The sequence below is a fragment of the Wyeomyia smithii genome, chromosome 3 (genome assembly GCF_029784165.1).
Source record: "Wyeomyia smithii strain HCP4-BCI-WySm-NY-G18 chromosome 3, ASM2978416v1, whole genome shotgun sequence".
Taxonomy (NCBI): Eukaryota; Metazoa; Arthropoda; class Insecta; order Diptera; family Culicidae; genus Wyeomyia; species Wyeomyia smithii.
The window spans coordinates 203,411,597-203,423,229 of record NC_073696.1 but is presented as its reverse complement, the minus strand read 5'-3'; the positions used below and the strand labels follow the sequence as shown (position 1 = coordinate 203,423,229).

The 11,633-nt window shown below is 38.7% G+C and overlaps 2 protein-coding genes across 3 annotated transcripts; one reads left to right on the top strand and one right to left on the bottom strand.

Moving 5' to 3' along the window:
* The first annotated feature begins 1,846 nt into the window (after positions 1 to 1,846).
* On the top strand, positions 1,847 to 5,416 carry LOC129730713 (gamma-tubulin complex component 5). Of its 2 annotated transcripts, none has more exons than XM_055690259.1 (3): positions 1,847 to 2,091; positions 2,156 to 5,138; positions 5,268 to 5,416. In XM_055690259.1, the coding sequence occupies exons 1-3, from the start codon at positions 2,011 to 2,013 to the stop codon at positions 5,309 to 5,311; spliced, it is 3,108 nt and encodes a 1,035-aa protein (XP_055546234.1). In that variant the 5' UTR covers positions 1,847 to 2,010; the 3' UTR covers positions 5,312 to 5,416. The 2 variants fall into 2 exon arrangements, with proteins under 2 accessions (XP_055546234.1, XP_055546235.1); XM_055690260.1 differs by lacking the exon at positions 1,847 to 2,091 and having other exon boundaries at positions 2,254 to 2,382; positions 2,438 to 5,138.
* On the bottom strand, positions 5,330 to 5,982 carry LOC129730716 (DNA-directed RNA polymerase II subunit Rpb4). Its single transcript, XM_055690264.1, has 2 exons — positions 5,790 to 5,982; positions 5,330 to 5,733 (listed from the first exon to the last, which is right to left on the bottom strand). The coding sequence occupies exons 1-2, from the start codon at positions 5,851 to 5,853 to the stop codon at positions 5,378 to 5,380; spliced, it is 420 nt and encodes a 139-aa protein (XP_055546239.1). The 5' UTR covers positions 5,854 to 5,982; the 3' UTR covers positions 5,330 to 5,377.
* Between the last annotated feature and the right edge of the window lie 5,651 nt (positions 5,983 to 11,633).

The window sequence follows — 11,633 nt, the reverse complement described above, 5'->3', positions numbered from 1 at the left end:
TAGACATGCCACAGTTGTGGCCGCTATACGCTGCCATTGGTATCCACTGTCCCTGCATCAGCTGGCCCAGCTGCTATCATTACTGGATTCCGCTGCAACCAGGGCCGGCGGTTGATGTGGGTAGTATGTGTAGTAGTACCCACTCGGAAAACATCCCTGTGGGTACTTACCCACACGGAATTATTGGACAAAACCAACAAAAATTCAATGTTTTCTATGTTCGAAACAATTTTACCGCGCATAATTTTTTTATTAATATCATTAAGCGAGATATTATAAAGCTACAGATTTCATGCATTTCTTAAAGATTTCGATTTCGAAAATTTCAAGAACTACTCTTGTGCATTTTTTTGTTAGTCAAAACAGTTAGATTTTCACGATTATAAGTAAAGTCTAACCAGAAAACTGCTTAAGCCTGAGTTATGGATGGGGACTATTTTTGAGAAAATAAAACTGTTATGCCGTAAAGTTTGCATTAAAAAAATGGACGAAAACTGTCGTTTTTCGTGGTTTTACCTTTGCACGCACTGACGAAACTACCCATGCAGCATGAACCATAGTAACCCATGAGTCAGCAGAAAAAAATTGGCTCGAATTCTTAACGTGATGGCGAAAAAAGTAAAGCTATTTCGTTCAAAACTGTGCGCGTTCAAGGAACGGCACCGTGCCGCGTCCTATACGGACATCGTGCGGCATTTTGTGGACGCCGGATACACCCGTTCCGGCATCAACAAGACCGTAGCACTTTTGGACAACTATCAGAGTATCCAAAGAAAGCCCGGTCCCGGTCGGCCGGTGATCCTGGGCGACAAAAACTCTAAAGGATGCTGAAAAGGAAGATCTAGGGAAAAGTGGATACATCGCTACGTGCGCTTGGCCGGGAGATCGGTGCAACCGGCCAAACAGTAAAAAAATACCTGGCGAACATGAACATACAACGGCAGTCCCGCCCACTAGTTCCGGAGCTGCAGACAATGACGCAGTGACAGCGGCTTAAAAATATACCAAATCGATTTTCCCGGCTAAACACACCCTGGATGGCAACGACTGGCAGGGCACTTTGTATTTTACTTCCCCCACGAAGGAAGTGAGCTCCGAGGTGAAGTTCATTTCACACACTAAGTTCCCCACAGAGAAGCTGCTGTGGCTGACAATCACCAAGATGGAGATACATTCCTTTGACATCCTATTGATGATGCATAGGTCGCCCCCCTGGCTACGTCTTTGTCTCCCATGAACCTTCCCTATTCCTTACTACCCACTCGGGAAAATAGTGTGACGCTGGCGCTGGCTGCAACTAGTGCGCTATCCATTGCTACGCCACAGCTGTGGCCGCTTTCCGCCATCGCTGGTATTCACTGCACTGCTAGTGCTGCTGCTGAGGGAGGACGACTACTGTCGCTGTCTAGAACTATTATGAGCGGCTTTCGGCTGAAACAGGCTCTTATATAGGCCAAATAGCATGTTTTAAATTGCAAGGTATATGATTCTGTCGACCGTGCTTGGGAAGCAATCATATAACGACCAATCAGAGGACGAATTTTTCGTTTTGACAAGGCTTGACTATTTTCAATAGTACAATAGTGTAAATAATAAAATTACAATTATCTCCTTTTGTGAAGAATCTTAGAAGATTTTCCAATCTATTGCTGCAAGAACGAAGGAAATCCATCGAATACTAACCGATTTATTAGCATTTGAAATTGGACATACTCTTCACTTTTTTCGGTTTTAGATTTTTATTTCACATCCCTATGTAGCCGAACTTCCTGAGAGAAGTATTCTACTTCAAAAAATAATAAAATGGCAACCCTGGTAGATTGAATTCGACCAACCACCAATCGAAAAGCGGTATGTTGTTTCAATAACACCAAGGTTTTATTTCTCGCTCGAGTTGACATATACAAGTCGTTTCTGTCGGATATATTTACTGATCGCAGGTTAAAATTTTACTGCAGAGCAAGTTTTTCAACAGTTTAATAATATTAATTTCAACTTAAAATAACGGAAATGTCACATGTTTTGGATGAGCGCGAGGATTTCATTATGCAAGGTTTAGCGGAGCTCATCAAATCACTCACCGGGTTTGAAGTAAGTTCGATGTTTAATATTCTGTTTTAAGTGTATACGGTTTTAAATTTTATTCAACATGCAGGAATCCGATGAAAACTTTGTTCTCTGTCAAAATTTTGCTCTTGCAACAATTCGAAGTCATCGGTTTCTGTCCGTCAACAGCCATGAAATTCGCCGTAAAGCTGATGGACTAGTTGAAAACTTACGCATATCGAATATGGATAGGCAGGCTGGTCAGTTTCTAGAGGCCTACGAACAATTTACAACGGATTCAGTGTGCTTAGAACATGATGAACACGGTATTCAATGGTCAGTTCTGCTATTTCTAATGAGCGTTGCACATAATCCGATTGGTGCATTGAAGGATCGCATAAGACGAGGCTCTCCGGTCGGCATGTTGCAGATATCTGTTCCATCTACTAAGCATACTCTGGATCAAGATGAAAAAGAAAAACTGCTCAAGGAGCTACGTGCCGATAACTTGGATGTCGTACCCAGATGTACGGAAGATAATGATTCTGACTTAAGTGAGTGGTCTGATTCTGAGGATGAAGGAGATCGTAAACAGGTGGTGCTTGTAGAACCCTTGCAGTTGACTAATAAAACAGAGTCTGAAAAAGAGGTAGTAATATTTACTCGGGTAGATCCTCCAAAACGTGATCAAGGATATGAGCAATTTAACGGAACCAAATCAGAACAGTGGTTGCAGGATAACATTCAATCGTGTTGGTGGAAGAATCCGAAATCTAAGGCAGAAGTTAACAGCATCCACGAAGGAGCATCCTTCTGTGACTATTGGAATAGGACCATCTTGAAAGCTTCCCATAGCTTTATCAAACCGGATCCTGTTTCGACGGTGCCCGAATACTGTCTAGTGCGGGAGATTTTCTGGATGTTTATCAATCCAACTGATTGCAAATTTTTCCGCATTGATGACGATCAAATTTGGATTAATCCCAACGTATCGTTATCTAGTGCAACTGAGCGCGGTTTGCATACGTTTTTGTTGAATTTCACCGAACACATGACCATTGTTTATAGACTGCGTAATTTTTGTCATAAGGTGTCGGAAGCTACTAACAATCCCATTCCAGCACCCTACAGTTTCGAGTGTTATGCTTCAGCGATTAGAAACTTTCTTGAACACTTGGAAGCAGTCATTGTCAAACTTGAGAAAGACGTCATTGCTCAGCAGCCAGATCGAATATTTACCGTAATTACCCTATTTCATGAGCTGGATTCAGAGTTTCAACTGTTAAAAAATTTATACGATATCCATCGTTTTTCCGTGCTGGATTGGACGAAATTTCCAGCACATATTGCTGTGGCTCATTTATTGTCGGGATTGTTCAGAAGTGTGAAGTTGAGTGGAAATTTAGAAAAGACCAATCTTGCCTTTGCCCTGTTGTTATCGACATTGAAAGGCTACATGAACATCATCGATACCTGGTGGACTGAAGGTCGGTTGGACGATTGGAGAGAAGAATTTCTAGTAGAGAGAACATATGCTACTGAAGACCACGCTGGTACTGGTTATCGAGCTCGCTTGTTTTCAAAATGCAAGAAACGTTCCTTTTACGTTAGCTCGGCGATTTCAGAAGTTATTGAAAATGATGCTATAATTCAACTATTGATGCACCACTCTCTGGAAGCTGGCTATACCTTGAACATACTGACTGGGCTAGATAGACTAAGTGATTTGAGAAGTGGTTGTGAATCGGTAGATGAGAGCATGGTGTATGTTGGCTTCTTGGAGGCTATCGTCGAAGTATTAGAAGGATTCAGGACCACTGACGGTGAGATTATGGATAGTATAGTTGGTGATAGAAGTCGTATGGAAACCTTGAAAGAAGAAACTGTTTGTACAACGAAACTGCAAAACCTGCAAAATCAAATGAAAGAGATCTGTGACGATGAATTATTCATGATGGCCCTGGACAGTTCTCTACGCCTTGCATGCGGAACTGTCAACGACGCACATCCAGAACTGTTGTCCAATGGTTCTATCAACTGTATAACTAATGCATACTCCCTCCATACAAGGTTGAACTCAATCTCTAGAAACCTTATGTTACCATTAGAGAATGTACTGTTTAGTGCCATTAAGAATCTAATGGAAACCAAACGTCAAGCGGCTAATCATTTTGTGACTACTATCTACAAGCAAGAGTTTCTCGTGTTAAACCATTTGAAGAACATTCGAAAAGTATTGTTGTTGGAGGCCAGCGATTTAATGTATTATTTTTATAGCGATTTATTCCGTCGAATCGAAGCAGGAGAGAGTTGGGCTAATCCATATTTGCTGACGATTCAATTGAATGATATTTTGTCATCGCGATTCACAGATATGACTTCTTTATTTACGATCGAAATCGTATCAGAGTACAAATCTGAGTCTACAACAGCTGTGTTAGATGCTATCGACCAGATCCGAGTTTTATACAATCCAAGCAATGATCTTAGTAACATGATTAACGACAAAACTATGGAAAGCTACAATTGTGTATTTCGCTTTTTACTAAAGATCAAGTGGGCACTCTGTACATTGGAATCGCTTCGATATCCGGAGTGCTACAAACGACGTCCACCCTATGAAGAACCTTGTGTGTTAGATTTGAACCTCAAGCGACTGGCAATGCTTAAATTCTGGATGATTTTTACTGTCCAGTGCATTCACTCACATCTGATGACACATGTGCTACAGTCCCTTGGAATGCAATTGGACAAACGACTTGAACTTGCCGACAATCTCAATGACATGATTGTCATTCATCAGTCTTATATCAGTACTATATATGAGCACAGCTTTCAACGTGATGAAAGCAAATTGTTTCTCGAGGGTGTCTTACGGCTGCTGAATCTTGTGCACATTGTACGTGATGAATGGAACAGTAATGTGCTCTACTCAGAAATGGACGCTCGCGGAGACATTGAAGATAATAGCATGATCGGTGACTTTATTAGTAACGCACAGGTTGGAATGTTGGAAAAAACCTACTGTAAATGTCACCAGCAACTAGCAGAGTTACTTAACCGAGAGGTGTACACGAAGCATAAAGCATATCGTAAGTATTGTTTGCAACCTTACCGTTCAAAATTTTGTATCATAGTTCATGTTTAATTTTTGTAAGATTGCGAAAGTGATACTTAGTGTTAAGAAATAAGACTATACGTAACTACGATTTTTTTTGCAGTCGCCGCGCTGTCTGATGCGTTCAGCTACAACGTTCCTTACTAAATATTTGACACCCCACAGTTGTTAAAAAGAATATTTATTGTTACACGACACACATTTGTAATACACTCAATATTGTAAGCTCCGCTTCGTTCCGATATCGTCTAAGATTTGTCGCAGTTCTTCATCCTCGAAACGGCCTTCTAATGAGGGAATCAATGCTTTTGCTTCCTCTGGTGTATCGGGACATAGGTTGCCTAGTGCAGCCAGCTCGAATTTGTGGAGCTTTTTTGACATCAGCAAACTTCGCACACTAGCAATAGTTTCCTTGTTCTTAAATTTCCGAAACAGACCAGTATAGTTGTAAGTTTTCAGAAAAACATCGGAAAACTCCTGTTCTTCCTCGGAGGATTCGTTCTGGTTTTTGCGATGTTCAAGCAGCATGTGCACTTCACTAATTAGAAGTGTTTCAGCATTCTCAAACTCTGTGGTAGAAAATAAGCAGTTTTTGTGACGTTCAAAAGGACGCTATTTTTTGTACCTTTGGGAAACTGCAAATCTGCAGCATCTTCTTCGACCAAATCAACCGGATTGTACCCAGCCATTTAAGTTTAGTTATAGTAACTGCGAAAAAATCAATTTTATTGAAATGAAAGAAAAATTCAAAACTTTGTCATGCGTGAGTTGCTGATGTTTCTGTTTTTAGTTTTTAAGAAATGTTTTTGGCAGAGATGCCAGATGTTTTTAAAAAATTTCTGCAACTGCTAGAAAACACGAAAGAAAATGAAGAAAAAGCTCGAAAACTGAAAAAAGACTACAGTGGTGATTCGCTCGTTGGGTGTTCGTTTGTTGGGGATTCGTTAGTTGGGTGTCGCTAGTTGGACCGTTCAAGGACATTCAAGGGGTCCGAAAAGTGAAACAATCATTTCTAAAATAAAATTATATTATTTATTGTGAACATTTTTAAACATGTATCCAGCTTTTACGCACCATAATGGCGGTCGCTATAATGCGTATTCGTAATATGCGAACCTATCTGCTTACGTCAGATTTGCGTTTACTGAAAAATTGGCAACACAAATGTTGCCAGATATATTTTTCTTTTGATAAATTGTATGAAGACTTCAAACCAAGGGAATGGTATGGTAGCCTTCAAGCGTTACGAACATCTATTTTTGTACCGTTTGTCCCAAAACTACTTTTTCTGCTGTCACAGTTTGCTTCACTTTGCTTTGGGACACAATTAATGTACTAAATATCACTTAGAATATCACATACCATGTGAAAACCTTAAGAAATTGCTCAAAACTGTCTGATATGCTATTAATAATTGCAGTCAACATTTAGCCGGTTTGCCCGAATCAACATAAGTTAAGGGTAAACTGCCCATTTTTCGGGTGCCAGTGCCAGTGATGTTGGTAACGCGTCAAATGTATGGTAGCTGACAGCGATGCCATTCCCGTGCTTCAAACTGACGTAAGCAGAGTTGTCGAAAGGGTGGGTAATTTATTACGAACTTTGCATTATAGCGTCCGCCATTATGGCGCGTGAAAAGCTGGATAGCTTTAGGACCCAATTTTTAAATCACGAATTAAAACTGCTCGATATCTGCTCGAAATCGCCCATATACTAACTGTCATTGTAGCGACTTTGGAGCGATTTTTATTCTTCATTTAAAAATCGAAGGACAATGATATAAAATTATAAAAAATCACGTTTTGCTTAGAAAATTATACTCTGTTAGCTGATATATAAAAATCCAAAGTCCGTGAATAGTTGAACAACCCAATTATTTTAACATGTCGACCCATATCGATTTTTTGATGGAATAAACAATATTTTGACGAGTTTTGGCATTTAACGTTTTTTGGCATCGGAATCTGAATGTAAAGCTTGTATTACACTCTTTGGCCAATGGTCAAATATTTGACTTTCTGACATAATGGTCAAATTTATTTGACATCATGATTGTTGTTTGCCCGTGTTTGCCACATGTAAAAATTGAAGAGTGATAACCGATTATCTTTGACCAAATTTTTATCTGTCAAAAAGTGACAAATATTTGACGCTTGGTCAAAGAGTGCAATCCACTTGATTTTGTGCTGCGAATACTAAAGCCTGTAGTACACTCTTTGACCGAGCGTCAAATATTTGTCACCTTTTGACAGATAAAAATTTGGTCAAAGATAATTATTTGTCACTCTCCAATTTTAACATGGGGCAAACACGAGCAAACAACAATTATGATGTCAAATAAATTTGACCATTATGTCAGAAGGTCAAATATTTGACCATTAGACAAAGAGTGTACTACAGGCTTAAGACACTTGATTTTGTGCTGTGAACTTAAACGCAAGTGTATTTAACGTAAATATGCAATGTTTCATCTATTAGCACAGAGGTAAACGGAATCCACTTGGCAGTAAAGTGTCAATTTTTTTATAGTGTAGGCAAGGGGCAGAGTGTTGTGAGTGAGTGATGCGCTGCGATTTTTAGTATAAAAAGTATTGACCAAATACATCAAATGTTTACCACAGCAGCAAGACAGAAGAGCAAAGTTTATTTTCTTTGACATAGATTCACCGCAATGAAAACAGGAAATCTTTTCAAAACATTGAAAAAAATGACGTATCTACTTGAAAACCATAGAAGTTATTTTGATTTTAAATAAAAAGATAAAGTTTACAATCTGCATACTTGCAATTGGGTTATTTAGCTATTCACGGATTTCCAATTTTTATATATCATCTGAGAGAGTGTAATTTTCTGAGCAAAACGTGATTTTTAAAAACTTTATATTATTATCCTTCGGTTTTTAAATGGAGAATAAAAATTCGTTCTAAATCGCTACAATGACAGTTGGTATATGGGCGAACTGTCATTGTAGCGATCTCGAGCAGATTTCGAGCGGTTTTAAATCGTGATTTCAAAACCGAAAGACAACCATAGAAAAAATTTTCAAATCACGTTTTACTTAGAAAATGCAGTTCTTTCAGTTCATAAAAACTAATACAGTCAAACCTCCATGAGTCGATGTTCTATGAGTCGATATTTTCCTATACTCGATGATATTTTCAGTCCCTTCGATTTCTCATACAAACTCAATCCCAGTAGTCGATATTTCTATTACTCGATGCCTCTTTCACTCGATGGTCCCGCATGGTAACTTTGCTAGTTGTTTGGTTTTTATAAGTTCTTCTGACGTGAAAGAGTAAATGACATCTCAATTCGCGCTAAGGATGAAGAAAACTAAGAAATGAAGGAATAATGTGCTGACTGTTGTCCAAATATGATAGGCTAGACCGGATTTTTATTGAATTTTGTTAGCAAACTAGACGAAACAACAAACTCTAGAGCAATAATACCGGAAGCTTGACAGTTAGCAAAACATCTTGCTTCTTAGTAACTAGCTGAATTTTTGATCCAGACAAAAAAATCACAAAAACAGAGGCGAACCAGCTGAAAGTCTCTCAAATAAAGATATATCATTAGATGCTCACAACTCATTTTAGAAATCTGCAAATTTTGACACACGATATCAAGAGATGCTAAATTTGTAGTGTAAAAACCAACGGACATATAAAATGCCCTCATTTCTTATAATTATTTTTAACTCTTGCTATTAAAGGAAAAGTTACTTCTACAGGGTGAATTTTTTCTCCAGAACTGCAGTTTAACTATCTTTAACATTGCCGAATACAGTATTTCAATAAAACAATATTATTTAATACATTATATTTGACATATTATTGCCATTTTTGAATTATTTTCCTAGAATTGTGATTTTAAATGATCAACCAATATCATAAAATAAAATCTTTATCAATATCAAACAAATTGGCAGCTTTATCGGAAACAATCGGTCCGGATCGATTCGCGAAGCAACATGAATTGGTTCTAGACACCTGTTGCTAATAAAATTGATTAATATCTTGAGTTTACAATAACAAAAATAGTGTACACCACTGCAATCTGTTGTATGAATAATGTACATCTCTAACAATTTATTCTATGAGTCGATATTTCCTTGAGTCGATGGTCCCTTCGAAATCGACTCCTGGAGGTTTCACTGTATAGCTAAACAACCCAATACATTGAAAGTTTTACCCAGTTAAATTAGTGTGTAAAGTGCGTGATAAGAAGGATAATAATAACCGCGATTCCAAGCATATTGAAACCAAGCAATTTCAAACAAGCGACTTGGTAAGATTTTTTTTTTCAATTGTTGTTTGTTCATTTAATTTTTTTGATACCTGGTAGTGTCAGGTAAAACCTTTTGAATTATTCTCTGCGTTGTAAAAAGTTTTTTACATATTTATAACATGACTTCACTTCGCTTGGAATTGTAAACCATTCTATATTATGATACATAATTGATATACAACTGACAAAAAATAATGATATTCGGATACCTGATTGCAGTACCTCTCAATGGGTTACCTTTCTTGTTCGTTTGGCTCGTATTTTGACATGTTTGTTTGGCTCACAACATTCTCTCCGCATATCTCTCCCGCTGAGTACACTAAGGTCGCTTTTTACGCGGGTCTTTTTTACGTGGCTTTTTTTTTCGCGGATTCCGGAATTTGCGCGGATTCCGGAATTTACGCGGTTTTTTTACGCGGGTTCCGGAATTTACGCGGTTTTTTTACGCGGATTCCGGAATTTACACGGTATTTTGTTTTGCCCGGATTTCGGTTTCCCTTCACTCGGAATGCAAAATTAACGATGTTTTTTTTACGCGGATTCCGGAATTTACGCGGTTTTTTTACGCGGATTCCGGAATTTACGCGGTTTTTTTTACGCGGATTCCGGAATATACGCGTTTTTTACGCGGCACGTATCCCCCGCGTAAAAAGCGACTTCAGTGTATTGCTAATTGGGGTCTACTACGAAAGGCTGAAACTCAAAAGGCTGAAACACGGAAGGCTGAAATCCGAAAGGCTGAAATCACGAAAGGCTGAAAGCTACATAAGGCTGAAAACACGAAAGGCTGAATCACGAAAAGCTGAAAAAGCATAAGGCTGAAATTCACAAAGTTCATTTCTAAAAAAACACTCGCGGCCTACGGCCGACTCGATTGTCCGAGATGTATGCTGTCCTTACTCGCTATCGCTCGTTCGGACTAAACTAGGGGATCACCCCTACGAGTCAGTAGACCTAGGAAAACGAACGCACCTATACAGAGGTGATTTCTGCGGGGGGGCTGCCCCCCCGCAGTGGCCGGCGCTTCCGACGGCGGGTCGCCGGCGCACACTCGCGGCCTTTGGCCGTCTCGCCCTGAATCATCTAGGAAACGTGTACAAGAGTCAAATGTGTATAGATTCAAATGTTGCCGAAAATTGATTTTCCATTGCACAAACCAATTAATACTCAAACATTGAACTCTGTCACCTTATAAAGGTTTGTTATCCATGTGTCCGAATTTTTCAACGATTATGATTCAAGTTACAAAAGTTTCAGCCTTTCATGTTTCAGCCTTTCGTTCATTTAGCCTTTTGTGGTTTCAGCCTTTTGTGCATTCAGCCTTTCGTTATGAAACATACTTTTAAGCCTTTCGAGTTTCAGCCTTTCGGGCTTTAGCCTTTTGAGTTTCAGCCTTTCGTTACTAACCCTGCTAATTGGGTTGTTTAGCTATAGAGATAAGTGATTTTTTACCTACGCACACTAATGAACATGTAAACTCATGTAAAGTTGCATTTGTTTCCTCCAACCTGTAAATCATCGCATCTCGTTGCTCCGACTTTTTATCACTTTTTACTATTTTTGGTCGATAATGTTCAGCAGCTTCCCCCGATTCATGATCACGAATGAAAAATTCATTCAGAAACGAGTTTAGAACTTATAATAAGTATTCAACTGAATGTTTGTCCAGCTGCCGAAAACATAGCATAGCAAACAAAAAGGCGATTTGTAAATACTTTCCTCAACTAGGTGCACTAATACATTCGTACGTAAAAAGGTCTATTCACCGATTTTCGATTTTTTTATATCATCTGAAAGAGTAATTTTCTGTGCAAAACGTGATTTTTCAAAACTTTATATAATTTTCTTTCGTATTTTAAATGAAAAATCGAAATTCGCTCTAAATCGCTACAATTACAGTTGGTATATGGGCGAACTGTCATTGAAGCGATTTCGAGCTGTTTTAAATCATGATTTAAAAAGCAAAACACAACGAAAGAAAAAAATTTTAATCACGTTCTACTTAGAAAATGCAGATCTTTCAGATGATTTAAAAAACTAATATAGCTAAACAACCCAACTCGGATCGCATATCGCTTAAAATTGCGTTCACAAGTGTGCATATTGCTTAATAAGTATCCCTCGGTGTTTTGAGCCACGCCGCCCCTGGCTTTTAGTCCGTTACTTTGACAACAGCTGTCAC